Consider the following 23,287-nt stretch of genomic DNA (forward strand, 5'->3'; position numbering starts at 1 on the left):
CAACTGGAGTGCAGAGCTTCCATTCACTGCATTTTAGGAACCTCTTTTTTTCTCTTCTGTTCTCATTGAACACGATTCCAGATATGTTTAAGCTGCTTTGCTTCAGATCCTGTCCTCATTTCAGTTGATGTGCTTTTCAGCATTTTCAGTCTGTTTCTAATGTGGTTTTCCTCTGTAGTGACTTCTCCATTTCTTTCATTTTCTTTGTTGATTTTCTTCCCCCTGAGTTTTTCCTACCTATATCTGACTGGGGTGTCTTCAGGATAATTCTGAAATGTGATTGTTTTGACACAGGGCACTGTTAGTGTGGAAGAATATTTCATGACCTGGAAACACGTTTATTATGAGAGAAAACATAATAAAACAGATGAATACATTTGCTTTATGAGGAGAAGAAGTCTCAAAACACGTTAAACATGGAATTACCATATGACTCAGCGATTTTATTTCTAGGAGAATTCTACCCAGGAGAAATGAAAGCAAGCCTACAGCTTAGGTTTGCATGCGAATGTTCATAGCATTCAAAATAACCAAACAGTGGAAACCACCAATCAGCTGCCAATCAGCTGGTGGATAGACAAAATCTGTATGCATGGAATGGAATGCTGTTTGGCCATAAAAAGGAAGTACTGATGCTATCTCTATCCTTTGGGGACGTGACCACATCCCTAATTTCCTTTCCCTTCTTCAAAGGATCATTAGGAGGGCCTTTTAGCACTGTGACACATGACTGTACTCTGACTTAAGGTTTTCTGTGGATGTCTGTATGGTTTCAGTCCTGATTTTATTGTGTTAGCAGATCTAGTCATGGTTTATAATTTGAGGGTTCCTGTTTTCTTTGTTACAGTGAAGATGACATTTGACCTTTTTTTTTTTTTTAAAGTAGGCTCCACACCCAACATGGGGCTTGAGCTCAGGACCCTGAGATCAAGTGTGGTGCCCAGACGTTTTAGTTTTTAAGAACTAAGTGGAGTAAAAACGCCTCTCCCATCTTTGGAAGAAAGAGGAAATCCTCATTCTTCCTTTTCCACTCTTCATTCTACTCTATACTCACCTAGATTTTCAACAGTCCATCTCATTTACCTGACATCAGTTGGGTCGTTGTAGGCAGGATGGTGTTTGAACCTCCACTCCTGACCCAGTCACCTGATAGAATCCTAGTGGGTTTTCTAGGAGACATTTGGATAGCCAAGGTTGATTTAGGACTCATTCAAAAACTGGGAGTCTGCTTGGTGTTGGGGAATGTAGCAATGATTTCAAATGTAGTCCTTGTCCTCTTGGGACCCTGGTTTTTCTTTTGCAGTTCCCCAACTTGATGTTGCAACAAAAGAATCTGGGAAATGATTCTATGGAAACTCTAATAGAATCCATCCCTGGGGTTCACTCAGGAATTTCTTTTGCTTTTAATTTCCCCAGGCAACTCTGATGAAGCAAACTTAAGGTATGGAGTCTGCTGTTCTCTACCCTTTATCATCTGTTCTAAAACTTCAATTACCATAATCATGTTTCAGGTACTTCATGGCACAGGCATCTCTATATTCCAAATTACAATAGATATTGCAACCAAATGAATAGTGCTCTATTAAGTTGGTCCTATCGTGTGGCACCAGTCTACCTTTGCAGCTTTTAACTTTTTCCCCATATCCTATACCGTAGCCAAATATGATGCTATTGCCCAGACACATCCTGCCCTCTGGCTTTGCTATAGTTTTTTTTTTTTTTTTTTTTAAAGATTTTATTGATTTATTCGTGAGAGACACACACACACACACAGGCAGGCTCCATGCAGGGAGCCCGACATGGGACTTGATCCCAGGTCTCCAGGATCACACCCTGGGCTGAAGGCAGCGCTAAACCATTGAGCCACCCGGGCTGCCCTGCCATAGTTCTTATTCACCCAGTTCCTTCTAACTAGAATTAGAGCTGAATTAATATTTAATTTTATATATTGTGCTCAGAATATTAAGCCACCATTTACAGTATTAGCGATGTAAAGAAAATAATTGCTCTAATGGGTTAAGGAAGGAGTAGGCTTCAACTGGAGTGTGCAAAATGAGCTCAATTCTTTGGGGGAATATATAGAAAACTAGAGGGAAATTGCAAAAATAGTGACAGTTCTGGTAAAGCAGAAAAGATTTTCTGCAGCTTCATACTTTTCCTGTACTGAACAGGTTTTATACAATTTTTTTTAAAGATTATTTATTTGACAGAGTGAGCAAGCAAGCAGGGGCAGAGGTAGGCAAAGGGAGAAGCAGGCTCCCCCACAGCGCAGGGAGCCCAATGTGGGGCTCGATCCCAGGACCCTGGGATCATGACCTGAGCCAAAGGCAGACGCTTAAGCAATTGAGCCACCCAGGCACCCCACAATGGTATTTTCTAATAAAACTTACTTTTATTAGTCTGAAATGAGGTCATGTGTACCTTTCTTGCAGTTTCCCCTGTTGGTAACATCTGACATAACTAGTACATCAAAACCAGAAAATTGACATTGGTACAATCTACAGACCTCCCTTAGATTTCACCAGTTTTATGTGTATCTTGTGTGTGTTTAGCTCTATGCAGTTTTATCACATGTTGATTTGTATAACCACATCCTCAGAACTCTTCCATCACCAAGATCTCCCTAGTGCTACCTCTTTATAGGCACACCTGCCCCCCCCCTTTCTGCTTCTCTACCCTGTCACCCCTGGCAACCGCTTATCTGATTTCCATTTCTAAAATGTCATTTCAGAATTGTTAACATAAATGGAATTGTGCAGTATGTGACCTTTTGAGATTGGCTTTTTATCATTCAGCATAATGTCCTTGAGAGCCCTCCAAGTTGTTGCAAATAGTTTGTTTCTTTATTGCTGAGTGGTATGGATGTTCCATAGTTTGTTTATTCAGCTGTTGAAGGATATTTGGCTTGTGCCAGTTTTTGACTATTGCTAGTCAAGGTTGCTATGAACATTCGTGGACAGATCTTTGGACACAAATTTTCATTTTTCTGGCAGAAATGCAATTGTTAGATCATATGGTAAGTGTATGTTTAGTTTATGCTAAACCATTTTCCAGAGTGGCTGTATCACTCTGGTTGCATTCCCACCAACAATACACCAGAGATGCAGTTTCTCTGCATCTTCACCAACATTTGGCATTGGCGTATTTTATTTTGGCTATTCTAATTGGTGTGAGGTGGTATCTCCCTGTGGTTTTAATTTGCATTTCCTAAATGGTTAGTGATGTTGAACATCTTTTCATGTGCTTGTTTGCCATCCTTATTTCTCTTTGGTAAAATATATGTGTCTTTTGCCCATTTAAAAAATTGTTTTTCAATGCTGAGGTTTAAAAAAAATTAGTGAAATATAGTTGACATACAATGTTACATTAGTTCAGGGATTTGACAATTCTGTACATTACACAGTGCTCACCATGATACATGTAGCTACCATCTGTCACCATACAAAGTTATTGCAACATTATTGACTGTGTTCCCTATGCTGTACTTTTCATCCCTATGATTTATTTTATAGCTGTAAATTTGTACCTCTTAATCTCCTTCATCTATTGCCCTCATCTCCCCAATTCCCTCCCCTCTGGCAACCACTAGTTTGTTCTCTGTATGTAGGAGTCTGTTCTGTTTGTTTGTTTTGTACTGTTGAGTTTTGGGAGTTCTCTCTATATTCTAGGTACCAGTCCTTTGTCAGATGTGTGATTTACAAGTATCTTTTCTCAGTCTATAGCTTGTCTATCTTTTTATTATTATTTTAATTCCAGTGTAGTTAACATACTGTGTTCTATTAGTTTCAGGTATACAATATAGTGATTCAAAACTTCCAGTGCTTGAAGACTTATCTTGACAAGATAAGTGTACTCTTAGGGCGCCTGGCTGGCTCAGTCAGAAGAACATGTGACTCTTGATCTTGGGGTCATAAGTTTGAGCCCCATGTTGGGTGTAGAGATTACTTAAAAAAAAAAAAAAAGATAAGCGTACTCTTAATCCCCATCACCCATTTCCCTCATCTCCCAACCCACCTCTTCTCTAGTAATCCTCTGTTCTCCACATTTAAGAATCTGTTATTTGAAGGGTGCCTGGGTAACTCAGTTGGACGCTTGACTCTTGATTTCAGCTCAGGTCTTGATCTCAGAGTCATGAGCTGAAGCCCCACATTAGGCTCCATGCTGTGGAGCCTGCTTAAAAAAAAGTCTGTCATTTGGTTTGTCTCTTTTTTTCCTTTGTTTTGCTTCTGAAATTCCACATATGAGTGAAATTATATGGTATTTGTCTTTCTCTGGCTTATTTCACTTAGCATTATATTCTCTAGATCCATTCATATTGTTGCAAATGGCAAGATTTCATTGTTTTTAATGGCTGTATAATATTCCATTACATATATACTCACATCTTCTTTATCCACTCGTCTATCGATGGACATGTAGGCTGCTTGTTTTTTCTTAATGGCCTCTTGCAGAACAAACGTTTTTATTTTATTTTATTTTTTTAAAATTTATTTATGATAGAGAGAGAGAGGCAGAGACATAGGAAGAGGGAGCCCAATGTGGGATTCGATCCCGGGTCTCCAGGATCGCGCCCTGGGCCAAAGGCAGGCGCTAAAGCGCTGCGCCACCCAGGGATCCCATGTTTTTAGTTTTTAAAAAACATTTTCAATCTTGATGCAGTCCAATTATCAATGTTTCCTTTTGTGGATTGTGCTTTTGGTATCATGTTTAAGAACACTTCACCTAGCCCTAGGTCCTAAAGATTTTCTATTTTTTCTAATTTATAATTTTACATTTAAATCTATGATCCATTTTGAGTCCATTTTTAAGATGTGAGGTTTAGGTTAAGGTTCACTTTTTAATCTATGGATGTTCAATTGCCCTAGCACTATTTATTGAAAAGACTCCTTCCTCTGTTGAGATGCCTTAGCAACTTTGTCAAAACTCAGTTGACCAGCCTTGTGTGGGTCTGTTTTGGATTCTCTTCTGTTTCATTGATCTCTGTGTCTACCCCTCCACTAATACCACAGTTTCCATTACTTCTAACTATATAGTTAGTATTAAAACTGGGTAGAGTGATTCTTCCCACTTTATTCTTTTTCAAATTTGTTTTAGCTATTCTAGTTCCTTTGTCTTTTCACATAAGTTTTAGAATTAGCTTTTCTTTCTTTCTTTCTTTCTTTTTTTTTTTTTTTTTAAAACTAAGCTCTATGCCCAGCATGGGACTCAAACTCATGACCCTGAGATGGAGTCACATGCTCTACTGACTGAGCCAGCCAGGCGCCCCTAGAATAAACTTTTCTTTACAAAAAAATCTTGCTGGGATTTTGATGGTAATTGTGCTGAACCTATAGATCAATTTGGGGGAGAACTGACCTCTTTACTATGTTGTCTAAAATATATTTTTAAATTCCAAACTCAGAATATCCAGCCAACAGGAAAAATCATCTGCTACTTCCTTTCTGGAGCATTCCTGTTTATTCATCTTAGGATCATGCCCCTTGTTTGGAGCATGTCCACAGAGCAGGTATCTCCATGAAATGCTACATTTTGTAAAGGAAGTTCATGTAGGAATATATGAAGGAGTCTGCCCGGTTCTCATTCTGATCCAGACATTCCCCTTCTGATCCAGTAAGCATCTTCTGGAAGGGTTCCTGTTTGTGAGGCTTCCTGAAAGTCAAGTCAGTAACCGCCTGTGCAAAAAATGCAACATTGAGGGACGCCTGGGTGGCCCAGTGGGCTAAGCATCTGCCTTCAGCTCAGGTCACGTTCTTGGGGTCCTGTTCTTGGGGTCCTGGGATCGAGCCCTACATCAAGCTCCCTGCTCAGCCGGAAGTCTGCTTCTCCCTTTCCTTCTATCTGCCATGCTCTCTCTCTGTCAAATAAATAAAATCTTAAAAAGGAAATACAATATTCAGTTCATTTTAAACTTGTAAGAAGCCTTACACCTTTTCGGTTTCATCTTCTTAAAACTCATTATTGGGAGAGTACTTGGGAGTCTTACTTGAATATCAATTCTCAGCATGCACTGAACTTAATGACTGTAATGTCCCAGAATTTTAATAACAAAATTTTAATGTCAGTTTTCATCTGGGAACTGTGTCCTTGGATTGTACTGTGGTGGTGACTTCCTGTAGAAGTTCTTTAATTGGCATAAGCTTAGGCAAAGCTGTCTTCTCCACAAGAGGCTGGGAAGCTGCCATGTGCAATTTGCGAGTCTGTTTATTCCATGGATTTCTAAAAGATCTACAATGTTAACAGTATCCCTTGTAATAGGACCTGTGGGATAAATTTATTTGGGCGTCAGTGTCACAAATAGGCTTTGTTTTTAAGGAACATGTTTTTCTCTTACAAACACTGAAAACCAGCCCCCTCCTAGGAATGAAGTCTGTGGCATTTATTAACCATACCCCCCCCCCGGTTGAATCTCAGCCTACTCATTTCTCACTGACTTTTCATTTTCTCGCACGGACATCTGAAACTTGCCTCCAAATTTTGGAGAGAGATAAGGTATACATATATGAAGTGAAACTTAATGCTATTTTCTAAAAGTCTGTTGTTTTGGTTTGTTACCACAGGAAGGAATATCTGGAGATGGGAATTCAGATTTAACAATGATAATACAAAAAAAGAGGGGATGTGATTCAATTTTGACAGTGCAGCAACCTGGGTAATCCTATTTATTTACTGCTTTGGAGTTGTGTGAGACATAACTCAGATTTTATCTAATTCTATAGGGCAGTTGGGTTTGTATTCCTGTTTTAGTGATCAAGCAGCCAAAGCAAAGGCATTTTAAAAAGGCATTTAGTACCAGACGATAAGGATGTACTTGGTAACAACTCTGTAGAAAACCCCAAGAGACAACTGGGATCACCCCTGACCTGATTCATTATCTTCTCTTAGATGCTTTCCATTACTTCCTCCATGAGGAAGTGTTCCTGTTTAAGGCCTGACTGTCTAGCTGTGCCTTTCTCAACCACTTAGTGCTGTGGTGCCCTCTTACACCTCTGAATGCATCATCTGTATTTCCCTCTCTTCTGGATCATTCCCTTAACTTCACCCATCTCAAAGCCCTAGCTTGACCTCATGTCTCTATCCAGCTTGCGCTTCCACCCATGTTCATAGCTTTCGATACCATGTCTTTTTATTTAATATTTTGCCTAGATAATACATTGAATTATTTTAAGAATCATGTGATACGTGAAGTTATATAGCAAAATCTTACTCCCACCTTGCCCTCATCCCAACCAGTAGCCACGTATTTCTTGTCTATCCTTCCAGAGTGTCTTTATGCAAAAGTAAACATATATGAATATACTTTCTTCTCATTTTACCAGTCAGTAGAGCATGTGACTCTTGATCTCAGGGTCATTCAAGCCCCATGTTGGGCAGAGAGCTTGCTTAGAAAAAAAATTGCACACTATATTGTTCCATACCTTTCTTCTACTAAACAATATTTAGTGGAAAATTTTGCATGTCAACATGTAAAGTCCATTTTTTTTACAGTTCTGTACTCAGAATATTCTTATTGTATGGCTGTACCATAATTATGCATAATTATGCAGGTACCATAATTATGTACCATAATTATGAATGTATAGGCTGTTTTCTATCATTTGCTATTCCTAGCAATACTGCAATAAATGATTAACTTTGTACACATAAGTATATCCATTGAACTTTGAATACATATGGTCAAGTTCTCCCCAGGAGTTGTATCAATTCACACTGCTACTAGTGATGTACAAGAGTGCTTCTTTTTCCATAATTTTGTGTATTGGCAAACTTGTATTTTGGCTAATGTAATTGAAACTTTTTTTACCTGGATAGTTTTAATTTATAGTTCTCTTCTGAGTAAGCTCAAACATCTTCCCATAATTTAAAAGGCTATTTGTATTTCTTTTTCTGTTAAGTGTCTATTCTCAACAGTCTTTGGCCAATTTCTCTTTTGGGTTATTGATCTATTTCTTGTTTGATTTGTAGAAGCTCTATAGGAGGATGATTAGCTCTTTGTTACAGTAGTGACCAGATTGTTTTTGTTTTTGTTTTTTTACATTTGGCCATTTGTGTTTTCATGTTGCTTATGGTGTTTTGGTTTTTGACAATATAGAGGGTTTTAAAAAAATTGTTTTTTATTAGGTATTCTCTATGTCCAACATAGGGCTCGAACTCAGAACCCCGAGATCAAGAGTCACATGCTCTTCTGACTGGGCCAGCCAGGCACCCCTGAGAATTTGTTTTTTTTTTTTAAATGTGTAGTTTATTTCATCAATCTTCCGAATATTGAGTCATATTTTTTCCTACTCCAGCATGTCATAAAAGAATTATCCTAAAAAAAGGAGAATTCTCCTGTGTTTTCTTTTCTTATAGTTATATTTCTACCTTTGTGGTTTTATTTTCACATTAATTTTTTAATTTGGAGTTTATCTTGGTATATTATAATGGTCTATGGATCCAACATTTTTTTCTATTTGAACCAACACCATCTATTGAAACATTCATATTTTCTATACTGTGTTAGGATACAGTTGAAGAGTTGTAACCAAGAGGCCCTGAAATAGAATAGCTTCACCAAGATAGAAGTGACTTCTCTTACTAGTTCAGAATTCATATTCTTGGGTCAGTGGGTGACTGTTGTTCTCAGCAGGATTGAGGTTCCTTCCATTTTATTTCTCAACCTTAGGGCAAGTAGTTCTCAACACGTGGTCCCTAGACCAGTAGCATCAGTGCCGCCTGGGGATTTGTTAGAAATACAAACCCTTGAGCCTCACCCCAGACCTGTTGTATCTGCAACTCTGGAGATGGAGCCCTGCCATTTGTGTTTTAGTAAGCCCTCCAGTGGTTCTGATGCCTGCTAACTTTTGGGAACCACTGACTTAGGACATTGTCCTCATCTGTGTGGTTCAAATAAGACTGCATTGTAGACGGAAGGAAAAGGGCATGGAGGAGACACTCCAGCAGTTTTCATGTGTCAGTACTGAAGGGGCACACATCACTCGTGCCAGTTTGGGCAAAATCTTGGTCGCATGGCCACTTCTAACCCCAAGGGAGGCTGGGTAGGATCATTTAGCTGGGCACATTGAGAGATAGCTAACAGTCTCCAAATGTGGCCAACAGTGATAAGATACAAAATTCCCTTTATACAAGTAGGGTTGCTTCTGGAATTGTGAACACTGGCCTTTTTTTTTTTTTTTTTTTGAGGGGGGGGGAGGGGGGGAGAGAGATTCTTAAGCAGGTGCAATGCCCAGTGCAGAGCCCAACATGGGGCTCCGTCTCACAACCCTGAGATCATGACCTGAGCCAAAATCAAGAATTGGACGCTTAACCAACTGAGCCACCCAGGTGCCCCAACACTGGCTTTTTTGAATCATGTGCTAGAACTACATAGTTTTAATAATTCAGGCTTTGTGATATTTTTTTAATATCTTTACTATCTAGTCCTTCAGTGCTCTTTTATTTAGAGTTTTGTTTTGCTCTTCTTTTTTTTTTTTTTTTTAAGATTTTATTTTTAAGTAATCTCTACACCTGGCATGGGGCTTGAACCCACAACTCTGAGATCAAGAGTCTCATGCTCCATCAACTAGCCAGCCAGGTGCCACTTGCTTGTTTATTTTTTAACATTTACAGTCAGTTTGTCTAGCTCTAAAAATTTCTCAGGTTGTTTTGGAATGATGTTGATTTACAAAGTAACTTAAGGATAATTGACCTTTATGATGACTCCGTTCAGTTGCCTTTTGTAACTTCAGTAATGTTTTAAAGTTTTCTTTGTTAGGTTTTATGTTTTTTTTTTAAAGATTTTATTTATTCATGAGAGACACCCAGAGAGACAGGCAGAGACAGAGGGAGAGGGAAAAATAGGCTCCTCGCAGGGGGCCTGATGTGGGACTCAATCCCAACTTAGTGGCACGTAGATTTTATTTTATTTTATTTTATATTATTTATTTATTTATTTATTTATTTTTTATATTTTTTATTTAAATTCAACTTACCAACATATAGTATAACACCCAGTGCTCATCCCATCAAGTGCCCTCCTCAGTGCCCTATCCCTATGTACTTTTTATGTTATTTATTGCTATTATAAGTGAGGTATCTTCTTCCATTATATTTTCTAGCTGGTAATTATATATAGGAAAGTTGTTGATTTCTGCATATTTTATTTTCTGCTACCTTATTGAATTCTTATATTGTTTATAGTAGTTTCTTGGTTGAGTCTCTTGGCTTTTCCAGGTATACAGTTACATTATGTACAAATAATAATAGTTTTACTTCCTCCTTTACAATCATTAGATCTTGAATTGGGGGAGGTTGTGTTTCCTTATTTTATATTTTTTCATTGCAGAAATGGTACTATTTATTAAAGATATACTATATTATATACTATATAAAAGATATACTATAAGGTATAAAGATATACTGAAATCACTCAAATAATACATAAAGTAATTTTATCTGTTCCTTAAAACTATATCATTAGACCTCTATCGATTTCTCATGTCCAATTGCCTCAGTTGGTTTCTCCAGTACAATGTTAAAATAAGAATTGTGAATTCTTCTGGTGTTTGCCATTAAGCACAATGCTGGAATAATGTTAAACATGTTAAGGGGATCAGTCTGTTCATATTTTGAATTTTCACCAAGAATGGGTATTGAGCTTGTCACATGACTTTTCAGCCTCTGCAGAAATGATTATATGTATTTTTATCCCCATATTTATAAATATACTTAAATATTTTAATAGATTTTATGATATTTAAATAATGGGGTACTCTTCACCATCCGAACTAAAGAACTGAACAGATGGTGGATAATAGCAGATACCTGTACCTTTTCCCTCCCTTTCCCTGACGTCTCCTGGGTCCTTCCCCCATTTCATTAAATGGCTTGATCAGTTCACCTACTCAGGTCAAAGGCTTAGAAGTTGTTCCCCCCCCTTTTTTTTTCTCTCATACCCTTCATCAACAAATCTCAGACGTTCTCCTTCCAGACCTGGCCATTTCCTCATCACCACTCTAAAATCCTGGTCCAAGTTAACTTCCTTTCTTTCCTGACTATAACAGTCTCCTTAACTGGCCTTCCTGCCTCCATTATGACTTATAAGACTACCTGACTTGGTTCCTCCTCTAATCCACTGTGTCCCTCTCACACCAACCTCCTTTCACTCTCTTAACCATGCCAAGTTCATCCTTTCTGCTAGAACTTCCTTTCTTCTCATGGCTGTCTCCTGCTCATTCAGGTCTCAACCCAACTGTCTCCTCTTCAGAGAGAGCCTCCTTGACATTCTTAGCTAAGCTCTCTAATTAAAGTACCAAGGAAGCCCTAAAGAAATGATGTGCAACCTCTGACAGGGCCCTGAGCCAGTTTCTTGCCTACAAAAGGTGGAGCAGGAGCTGCTGAGGCTGATGACACTTGTTTGGCCACCTCATTTCCAGCTTATGAGGGACAGGTCAGAGAGGGCTGGGCTTCCACTCCCTCACGGCCACTAGATGTGGCACACTCCAGGCAGATAGATGCTTCCTGGTTCCCTTGACGCTCCCATACTGAGAGCCATCCTCCCTTACTGTCTTCCTGCCATGAAAGGACCTATAGCGAGAAAGCACACTTCCTAAAAGTAAGATGCTGTCTATTTGTGAGCAAGAGGGTGCCACCTTACTGCCCGTGGCCTTCAGCAAGTGACTTAATCTCTGAGTCCCAGATTTCTTTATGTGAAGTCAGAACCACAGTACCTGCCTTTACACTTTTGGTGACAATTAAGGGAGGATATATTTAAAGAGCCATTGTATGATTCTATGATTTCAATAGACATGGAGGCAATAGTAAACTGTCATGACTGTCACAAAAAATAAAGCCCTGCCCCTCCCTGCCAGTCTTCTCACTTCTCTGCCAGGGTAGGAAGCTTAGAGCCGCCCTAACAGTTCATTTTACCATCTCTCCTACAGTCACCCAAGGCTGGTTCATTGTTTCGGAACATGGCTCATGTCTGCTATTCTTCCCTTCCTGCTGCCTTTAACCTGGACTCTGGAGATAGCTACCTCTCTGTCTTTATTCTCTCCCTGTCTGTGACAGATACTCCTTTCTGGTCTCCCTTCCCAACACAACTCCAGTTTGGCTCAGGGTGGACGTGCCTCTCTGAAAGTATACTTGGCTCCTCAGCCTCCCTCGCCCTTGAGTAGCTTTGTCTTCCAATTCTGGTCAATGAGATGTAGGTAGAAGTCCCCAGGATGGGTGGGTGTCCCTTTCTTAACGTAAAACCTCATGAGAAGAGTTTTGGATCTACTATTTTTTCTTTCCTAGAACTTGGAGCCTCACACCCAGGGGGGCAGGAGCTGATCTGTGACCACAAAGACAAAAACCAAATGCTGACCATAGTGGAATAGAACGATGAGCAAACCTACATCATGGATGACCCAGTGAAACCAGTACCCCAGCCTTGGCTGTCTTCCCCAGTGTGCCTCATTACATAAGAAAAATAAACCCCTGTGCATCCCAGTTTCTATCCTTTGCACTGTTTATTCTTACAACTCTTTGGCAAGTTTAAATTTTCTTCTAAATGAAAGATCAGGAAGCAAACCTATAAGCTAGTGGGAAAGGGAATCTCCCATCTGTTATGATACATAAATATTTTTACATATATTTTCCATCATATGAGATATTATCTACATGACCCTTTGGCAAATACGAAATTTCTTGTTTTAAAACTCTAACTGGATGTTTTATTTTTACTGTTAAAAAAGAACACACACACACACCTCTCAGGAATATGGAGAGCATCTGGCTGTGGTGACAGTATTGTCACAGTGCCACTATGATGGAGGTGAGCCCGTTACACTGAAACACCGTGAATCAGTGACTCACCAGTAACTACCACCACTCTTGATTTCAAGTTTTCTCTGTGAGCCAGACGTTGCTCTCACTAGTTCTTGCAAGCACCCCAGTGTTGAGTTTTCTGCCTTAGGTGTGATAATGGTAGTGCAGTTACTTTTTGCAAGGGTGATTCTTACCTTTCGGAGATACATATTTATTTACCAGTGAAAGGAAGTGATGTCTGGGATCTGTTTCAGGATAATCGAGGGACGAAAGTGAGTCAGGGTATAAACGGAACAAGATTGTCCAATCAGTTGATGGTTGTTGAAGCTGGATGGTAGATAAGCCATTTATTTATTTATTTATTTATTTATTTATTTATTTATTTATTTATTAATGAGAGGCACAGAAAGAGGCAGAGACATAGGCAGAGGGAGAAGCAGTCTCCCCACAGGGAGCCTGATGCGGGACTTTATCCCAGGACCCCGGGATCACAACCTGAGCTGAAAGCAGACTCTCATCTGCTGAGCCACCCAGACGTCCCGGTGGGTAAGTCTTTTTAAAAGATTATTCCCTTGGGATGAATTCCCAGGACTGGGGTGGTGGGTCAGAGGGTGGGATCATTTATGAGTTTTACATCGGGTTATGGCATTGATTCCTCTCTGGACTGCTAGGGGTGGGTGATCCCCATGTGTGTTCAAACTCCATGGTTTCTGGCCCTGAAAGCACATTTGTCTTCTCCTGATGTAAACTATCTGAAAAGCAGGCAAAGGGCATGCTTGTTCCAGCCCACTGTGTGGACTAAAGGAGCATTATAGAAGGCTGATATTAGTATAATAAGGGCTTCACAGCTCAAAACAGTGCTCAGGACGAGCCCAGGCCCCTGAATCACTGCCCTGCCCCAGCCCCTTTGTCAACACCCCCAACACATTAACTCCAGTTGACACCAATGTCCCAGAGTTCCGCAGAACCAGCCACTTCTCCTTAAAACCCTATCACTGTTGCCCTCATTGGGGTTCTCCACGCATCTATGCTTCTCCCCCGAATTGTTCTAGCACTGTCAGAGTTGGCCCCCCTGGCCTTTTTCTCTTCCCCAAAACTACTGTCCACCCACAGGTCAGCATGCTCTTTGTAAAGAGTGGTGACTTGGTTGTGTTATTCTCCTGCTTAGGCAAACTCTGCCAGGCTGGTTTAAACGCAGAAAAGTGCCTATCATATGCTCATAATTTAATAAATAATTACAACAGAAATACCCATCCAACCAAGAGTAGAGTTTTGGCAGCATCCCAGAGGCCCAGCACATATTCCTCCCTAATCTCAGCTCCTCTTCCCAGAGGTAACCACTATGCCTTCCTTGCTTTATAGTTTTATCACTTACACATGCCATCTTAAATATTGATTTTGCCTGGTTTTGAGCTTTCTTTGCTGTATAATATTCCATTTCATGGATAGCACAATGTATTGAATCCATTCTCTCATTGCTGGACATTTGGGCCATTTTCTAGTATTTTGCTCCTGAGAACAATGACAGAGCAAGCTTTGGGGTTCTAGAATTTTTGAAAAAACAAAAGTACAGAGAATGAGTGGTATGATGAATTCCCATGGAGCCACACACAGCTTCAACTTATTAACACTGCAATGCAAGTGTTTATAATGCAACATCAGAATCTCTGGGGGCACCTTTGCTGAACGTATGGGTTCTAGCTAAATCCCTGGAGGTCCTGCATTGCATTTAGTTATGTCACTGTTTGCCAAACTATGGACTTAATCCCAATATCACCAGTGTTTTCACAAATGTTCTTGATCTGTTTCAGGATCCAACCCACAAGTCCACATTGCATGTGGTTATTATGTCTCCCAGTGTCTTCTAGTCTTCTAGTCTTTGATGCTTCTTTGGTCTTTTCTCAACACTCATGAAGTGTCCCAGTCATGTATTTTGTGGAGTATCTCTTGATTTAGGTTTGTCTGATGTTTTCTCCTGATTAGATTGAGGTTATGTATTTGGGGCAAGAATACCATGGAAATGATGTTGTGCCCCTCTCATCTCATTGCGGGGATACAGGATGTCAATGTGTCTTATTCCTGGCAACCAGCTTGATCACTGGTTAAGGTGATTTCTGCTGTGTTTCTCTACTGTAAAATTACTATGCTCCCAGCATTATTTTTTTTAAAAAGATTTTATTGTTTACTAATCTCTATGCCAACATGGGGCTTGAACTCACAACTCCGAGATCAAGAGTTATTCACTCTACCAACTGAGCCAGCCAGGCATCCCCCCATCCTGTTTTTATTAATAAATATCTTAGAGAAGCTATTTTGAGATTATGCATCTATCCTGTTTTTCTTGAAACTTTTGCCCACTGATTTTAGCATCTATTAGTAGATCTTGCCTGTGACGAGGCAATGTGTTGTGTTGTTTATATTTCTCTCGTTCCTTCTATATTTATTAATTGGAATTCTTATGTAAGAAAGAGCTGTCCCTTCTCCTGTGTTTATTTATTTTTTCAGTTATTTATCAATATCAATATGGACTCTTGGATATTTATTTTATTCTATGGGTTATAATGCAATACTGTTGTCGTTTATTGGTCGAATTGCTCTGACTTTGGCTATCGGGAGTGCCTTCAACATGTTCTTATCTTTTTGTGAGCATTTCCTTATTTTCTTTATGCAGAATTTTTGGGGAGATTTTTCATTGACAGTACCATTTACAAAGATGTTGGCAGGATTGGGGGAATTCACAAGGGATATTGAGGACTCAGGAACTAGCAACAGCAGGAAGCCATTAACACCCATAGATCTGAAGGGGTAGGTGGAGGAAAATTATATTATTGGAGGCTGGTGAGAGCTGGCGCCATGAAAAGGGGCCGCTTGACAGGAGCTGTGGCCATGGAAGGTTCCAGTCACTGCCAGAACCACAGTGAAGCAGAAAACAAGAACAGACTCCCAACTTCTTTTTCTTCCCCCCTCTCAGTCTTTTGCCTGTCCTTCTGATTGTCTGGACCCACTTGGAGTCCAAAGAGTCAAGGGAGTCTGGTTAATGAAATCCATTAAGGGTCACTTTCAAGGGCAGAGAAAAACAAAGAATGGATTAGGGGGCAACTGGAGAATAGCCTTCACAAGCTAATACTTCCTCCAAGAATCCTTTCCTGGGCTGAAGGCGGCACTAAACCGCTGAGCCACCCGGGCTGCCCGGGGGGCTGCTTCTCATTCACCCTGTTACTTCTGCTCTGGGTTGGCCCATCCACAGGAAGTGCTCAATATATATTTTGAGAAGAGATGAAATCTGGGTGATGCAGGCCAGAGCTGGAATAGTCACAGGCCCATCTATTCCCGAATATGGCCACCCTCCAGCCCTTCAGGGGCTGAGCACACCACACAGTCTTCACACCCTGTGCCTTTTATATGCTGTTCCCTCTCCTTGAAATACCAACTGTGACAAGTGTTAAGTGAAATTAGATGGGCAAAATGTTGATAATTGTTGAAACTGAGCAATGAGAACATAAGGGGCTCAGTACACTGGTCTCTCAATAGCTTTTGTATGCTTGAGAATTCCCATAAAAATAGGTTTCAAAACAGTATTTCTGGAATCCATGCTGTGTGCCAGACCCTTTGCTTACAGATACTGGGGACACAGTGGTGAAACAGCCAGGCAGTTGATACAAATAGGAAGAGACAGCCCCTCCTCTCACTGGAAGACTGCCCATTGTCCTATCCAGGCTAGGCTCAGGTGGTCTACCCCTGCAGCATCCCATCTGTCTTCTCCAGGACTCCAGCTCAGTACAGAATGGTCAGGGTCTTCGTGCTTCTTGCTATGACTGAACTGTGCCCTCCCCCATTCGTCTGTTGAAGCCTTAACCTCCCCGTGTGATGGTATATGGAGATGGGGTCTTTGAGATGTAATTAGGTTACATGAAGTCATGAGAGTGAGGCCCCCATGATGAGATTAATGTCCCTATAAGAAGAGATGCCAGAAGGGCACCTGGCTGCCTCATTGGTAGACCACGTGACTCTTATCTAAGAGTTGTGAGTTCAAGCCCCACATTGGGCATAGAAGCTTACTTATGGAAAATAAATTCAGGGACACTTGGGTGGCTCAGTGGTTGAGCATCTGCCTTCTGCTCAGGGCGTGATCCTGGGATCTGGGATTGGGTCCCATATTGGGCTCCCCACAGGAAGCCTGCTTCTCCCTCTGCCTATGTCTCTGCCTCTCTTTATTTTTCATGAATAAATAAATAAATCTTCCAAAAAAAAGATAAATACAAAATAAAACACCACTGTGCACTATAGTTAGAAGAAGAAGAAGAAGAAGGGACACCAGAGAGCTCCCTCTCTCTCCATCATGTGAGGACACCTCGAGAAGGCTGCAAGCTAGCTAGGAAGAGGGCTCTCACCAGAAACTGACCATGCTGGCACCCTGATCTCCAATTCCAGCCTCCAGAACTATGGGAAAATTTCTGTTGTTGAAGCCACACTGTCTACGGTATTTTGTAATGGCGGCCCCAGCTGACTGATAACTTCCCTTGAGGTGACAACTGCTCCCACTGCCCCAGTTCCAGCGATATGGTTCATCACCCTTGGCCTTAGAACTGCTGAAGGGTCAAGAGCTCTGAGAGCCATGGTCAAGGCTCCACATCCAGGGGTGTTGGGGGTGAAGATGTATGAGCTCCTTTAGAGCTTTGTATGTATCCACCAAAACTGAACAGATGCATTCTCTGACCCAGCACTCCCACTCCTGGCTATATCCCCAAAAGAAATGCAAATATACACTTATCCCAAGACAAAAATGTTCATGGCAGCATTCTCTGCAATAACCCTAAACCAGAAACTGCCCAAATGCCTGCCACTGACACGGAACAGAAATAAATGGTGTCTTCAGACAGTGGAATACAGTACAGCAATGAGAATGAATAAGGTCTTGAGACAACACGGATGAATCTCATATTGTTGACCAAAAAAAAAGCAAACAAACACGAGTCGGTACTGTATGATTCCGTTTATAGCAAGTTCAAAAACAGGCAAAATGAATCCACGGTATTATGAGTCAGGATAGTAGTTATGCTCCACTAAGAGTTTTTATTTTTATTTTTTAAAAACATATTTTTTATTTTTTAAGGTTGTTTTATTATTTGTTTTTTATTAAGGAATCCTTATACCCACTGTGGGGCTCGAACTCATGACCCCAAGATCAAGAGTCACACGCTCCACAGATGGAGCCAACCAGGCACCCCTCCACTAAAAGTTTTTAAATCCGTGCTGACAAATGGTTTGCAGGGTATGAAGTACCCGTGCACATCTGTTACCTCATTCTTTGTGCTTTTTCATGCCCACAGTATTTTCTTGATCTCTTAGTTTAGATACAGCAAAATGCGTAAGTCTTAAGTGACCAGCTTGATGAATTTTGCCACATGTATACACCTGGGTAATCCATACCTAGGTCAAGCTACAGAACTTTCCACCACTCCTGGGGGCTCCCCCACATTATTTCCTTTTATCTTCATGGCAATCTCAGGATGACAGAGCTGTTATTTGTTCCCATCACCACCAAGAAACAGCCTCAGAGATGGAGCCCTGGCACCTGGCACTGCCTCCTCAGAGTCAGGCTGCTGCCGCTCTTTACAGTGGCGGAGGGATGACTGAGCAAACCCTTGGAGACAACCCTCAGCAGCCTTCTCAGCACACCTTGTCTCCAGCTTGCATCATTAGCCAATGAGTTGACTTCCTGGAAGATGAAGCTCTGTCCCCCTTCCCACACAGCTGGGCAGGGAAGTTGGGGTGGCCAAGTGGGAGGCATCTGTTAGTTATTTTTTTAGCTCTGGTTATTTTCCAGAGTCATCTCCCAACCATCGACATTCTGGACAATGCCCTGGAGTCTGAGAGGTGTCAATGCCAGGTGCAGGGACGCTGGTGCCAGGCTAGAAACTGCCCCTGGGGAGGGAGTGGCCCCCAACTCGTTAAACTGGGTGGGCAGGGTGCCTAGGGAGGAACAGGTACCTCTAATCCATCTGCGCTTCAAAGGATCGGGGCCTGGATTGGGGCCTGGAATGGGGCTCAAGCCGAAGCTTTTGGAAGGCCAGCATGGATGCTCTTGGAGTCCAGTTTTCACTGTCCCTTGATCCCTCCTGGGGCTGAGTGAGGTTTTCGGGCTGACCTACACACACTAGAAGAACAAAGAGGAGGTGCATCATGACCTTTCCTGGCGATTTCTCCCTCCGTTCAAAGTCCTTCCTCAGACAGGCTCTATCCCCAGGTCACGGCCTTGGGACTTGTGTGACCTCTGCTTCTCAAGGGTAACCCAGTAGGCTCCTTTGGGGCGAGGACACCCTTGCTCACGGTTCCCTCAGAGTTCTGGCAAGTTTCTTAGTCCTCTGAGGAGAATACTCTTGACTCTTCCATTCAGGAACAGAGCTCTCCTACCTGCTCCTGGGACTGGAACTCCATCCTCGGGAAGCAGAGGACTGCAGAGTAGCCAGGAGGACAAAGGCCTTCCTGGTTTTCCCTCCTTGCAGAGCCCCCTCCAGCCACATGCTCACTGGCTTCTGTGAGTGGGAGGCTGAGGAGCTGGGTGACTCATCCTGTTTCTGGGAAGGAGAGGATCAAAGGTTCCTTTATTTCTGACTGAGATCTGGATGACGACGTGGCATGAGAATCATACAAAGGCTTGACAAAACCTAGCCTTTTTTCTATTTTTCTTTCTTTCCTTTTTTCTTTTTTAAATATTTTATTTGAGAGAAGGAGAGCAGAAGCAGGAAGAAGGGAGGAGTAGACTCCTTGCTGAGCAGCAGACTCCCTGATGAGCAGGGAGCACGATGCAGGACTTGATCCCAGGACCCCGGGATCCTGACCTGACCCAAAGGCAGATGCTCAACCGCCTGAACCACCCAGGTGCCCCTTCTATTTTTCTATTAAAATACACACATGCACACACAAGCCTTAACATTCCGAAGCCACAAACGAACTTACACCATCTGCTCATCCCCCAGCCTAGGAACACAATTCCAGGAAGTAGGAGAAGGCAGGCCTGCCCCAGCTGTCCTGTGAGGACCGTCGGGATGGGAACAGCTGCTTATCCTCAATGACTCTTTCCACGCAGACCCATTTATGGGGTTTGCTGTCCCTTGGGTGGCAGAAGGGAAACTGACCCCCCACCTCTGCCTAGAGACAAAGAAAAGCCGGATCTCTACTCCCATCTACCCTACAGGAGCTGGGGCTAGAAAATGAATAGCCTCCAGTGCCTCAAGCTTTCACTTGGTTAAAAACAAAGCAAAACAACAAACAAAACAAAGTAAAACAAACAAACAAAAAAAACCCACAACCCTGGGACACCTGGGCGTGATCCTGGAGACCCGAGATCAAGTCCCACATCGGGCTCCCTGCATGGAGCCTGCTTCTCCCTCTGCCTGTGTGTCTCTGCCTCTCTCTCATTCTCTCTGTCTCTCATGAATAAATAAATAAAATCTTAAAAAAACCACAAACAAACAGTTTTATTGGAACGCCTGGGTGGCTCAGCGATTGAGCGCCTGCCTTCAGCCCAGGGCATTATCCTGGAGTCCCGGGATTGAGTCCCACATCAGGCTCCCTGCGAGGAGCCTGCTTCTCCCTCTGCCTGTGTGTGTCTCTCTCTCTCTCTGTGTGTCTCTCATGAATAAATAAGTAAAATCTTAAACAAAACAAAACAAAACCACAACCCTCCTCATGTTCCTGGGGCCTGAGCTTCTGAGTAACTACTGTCAGCCTCTGTCCCGACAAAGAGCTTCGTCTGCCTTTGCAACAAGATTCTGGATGTTGGGCTTTGATGTGAATTCTAGTTCTTTTATTTCGGCATATGCCCTCTTGATGTCCTTAAAGTGTGTGTGTGTGTGTTGGGGGATGCGTTACTAGAATGACTGCGGGACAGGAAGTTATAGAAGCTCCCCCGCCAAAAAACCCCCTGCAAACCCAACCCAGATGCATCTTTGCTGGGAGTACAAAAGTAGCCAGGCCTCAGCCTGAAAGGTCCCTTTCAGAGCAAAAAGGAACCGGACAGCAAAAGTCACATGCCACCCAAGCCTCAGTGAGGTCTGGCTGAAATGGAAACTTCCTGTTTATTTTAGTCCATTCGAGCTGCCGCGGGAGGGCAGGGATTTAAACCAGGGCTATTGCAGCTTGGAAAGAATCAGAACTGCTGCATCAGTCCTGAAAACTGTGGCATGGCCCGTCCCATCAACCACACCCTCCTGTTCCCACCCGAGGAAGAGACAGAGATCATACCATAATAATGCAGAAGAGTTACCCCGAACGTGCACCAGATGCTTTCAATGAGCTAATTTTAACCCCATGGCATCCTTTGGGGGGGGTGGGGGTGGGGGGTGGGGATGAGAAGCAGACACAATCCTCATTTTTTTCAACACATCACGGCCGCCCACCCCGGGAAGGCTGAATAACCCAATCGGGGTCAAACAGCAACTCAAAGGTTGAGTCAGGATCTGGCTTGGTCTCCCTCCTCCCTCTACCCCAGCTACTCCTCCCTCTACCCCAGCTACTTCCTCCTTAAGAGCTCTAAGCACTCGGTTTCTCTCGCCTTGAGTTTCAGCTCTGGGGCTGCCGTGATCATTTCCCTGGCCATGCTCCCACTCTGCCCTCCCCACCCCGGGGGTCTCTGTGGAAGGGGATCCAACCCCGGGCCACCCCACACCTCAGAGTTGGTCCCGGGTAATTCTCAGGATGGGAAACAAGTCGGGCTTCCAGAGCTTAGTGCAGGGGGCTCAAAGTTCATCACAGCTGTGCCACATGATAAAGATCCACAGGCCGAGGATGTGGGGAACTTGGCACCCTCACTCATTGCCAGTGGGATGGTTCAATGGTGCGGCTGCTATAGAAAAGAGTTTGGCCGCGCCTCACGGGATTAGAGAGCTACCCTAAGACCCGGCAATTCCACTCCTAGGTACCCACCCGAGAGGAGTGAGGACATGCATTCCTGCAAAAACTTGCACGCGAGCGTTCACAGCGGCGTGATATATGACAGCCCCAAATGGAAATGACCCGAATGTCCATTAACCAATGAGTGGATAAATGAACTGTGCTCTATTTGTACAGTGAAATCTGATTCAGCAATTAAAAGGAAGGGAGCCGCACGTGCTACATAACGGAGGGACTGTGAAAATGCGATGCTGAGTGAAGAAGCCAGACACACAAGGCCACGTATTGTACGATTCCGTGTATAGGCAATGTCTAGAGCTGGCAAATAAATCCACAGAGTCCCAAAGTAGACTAGTGGTTGCCAGAGGCTGGAGGAAGGGGGGTGGGTGGAATGAGGAGTGACTGCTAATGGGTTTGGAATTTCCTTTTGGGGTGATGAAAACGTTCTAAAATTAGATAGTGGTGATGGTCGCAAAACTCTGTGAATATGCGACAAACCACTCACTGGTCTGCTGTAAAAGGGTGAATTTTATGGTACGTAAATTATACCTCTGTTAAGCTATTACCCAAAACAAAAACAAGACAACAACAATAAAAAACATATGCCTGGGCCCACCCTCGGAGATTCTGGTTTAGCAAGTTTGAGATGGGACTTGGGCGCCTGCCTTTTGAAAAAGTACCCTAAATGTCGTAGAGGGAGTGGTTTGCAAAGAAGCGTATGGCCTCGCTCGCGTCCCCAAAGAGCTAGTTCACGGTCACACTGGGGAAGCATGGGAGTCTGTTAGGGAAAAGTCTGTTAGTGTCAAAGTGTGTGATCCTAGAGGAGAGTACATAAGAAGTTCAGGAAAGAGAGAAGACAGTTTGGGTCAAGGTGGCCTGGGAAGGGCGGAGGGACTGAGCCTTGGGGGATGGGCAGGATTTACATGGACAGAGGGGCTACATTCCAGGCAGGAGAAGGGGTCTGGCAAAGATCTGGGGGTGGGAATGAGCATGGCAGGATTGGGGTCTGTTTGAACTGACCTAGAAGGTGAAATTAGGGGTGTTGGGGAAGACAAGCTTGGAGGAGTGGTCTGGGATCCTCTCTGAGTGCCAACCAGGAAGCACTAATGGGGGAGATGTGGAGCCAAAGAGGATTAGAATGGCGCAAAGAAAACCAAGTGTTAGGAGGAGTAACCTGCCATTTATGTAAACATGTATTGTAGGCAAGGACTGGCAGTAAAAGGCTGCTTGAAAAGCTGGGGCAGGGAGGCGCCTGGGTGGCTCAGTAGTTGAGTGTCTGCTTTTGGTTCAGGTTGTGATCCCGGGGTCCTGAGATCGAGTCCCACATCGGGCTCCCCGAAGGGAGCCTGCTTTTCTCTCCGCCTATGTCTCTGCCTCTCTCTGTGTCTCATCATGAATAAATAAATAAAATCTTTAAAAAATGAAATAAAAATTAATCCTGAATAAAAATAAACAGAGGAGACTACATCACACTAAGAAAGCTTCTGCACAAGAACAGAAACCGTCAACAAAATGAAAAGGCACCCTACCGGATGGGAGAAAATATTTGTGAATCATATATATATATCTTATAAGGGGCTAGTATCCAAAATAAGCAAAGAATTTG

The 23,287-nt window shown here is 42.7% G+C and overlaps 1 protein-coding gene across 1 annotated transcript in view; it reads right to left on the reverse strand.

Moving 5' to 3' along the window:
• Positions 1 to 15,342: 15,342 nt before the first annotated feature.
• Positions 15,343 to 23,287, reverse strand: part of LOC121482482 (voltage-dependent anion-selective channel protein 3-like) — a 41,993-nt gene continuing 34,048 nt past the window's right edge. The window contains 1 exon segment of the mRNA XM_041740393.1: positions 15,343 to 15,583. Coding sequence (XP_041596327.1) covers positions 15,343 to 15,583 — 241 coding nt within the window.

This window comes from Vulpes lagopus, chromosome X, assembly GCF_018345385.1.
Source record: "Vulpes lagopus strain Blue_001 chromosome X, ASM1834538v1, whole genome shotgun sequence".
NCBI classification, from domain to species: Eukaryota; Metazoa; Chordata; class Mammalia; order Carnivora; family Canidae; genus Vulpes; species Vulpes lagopus.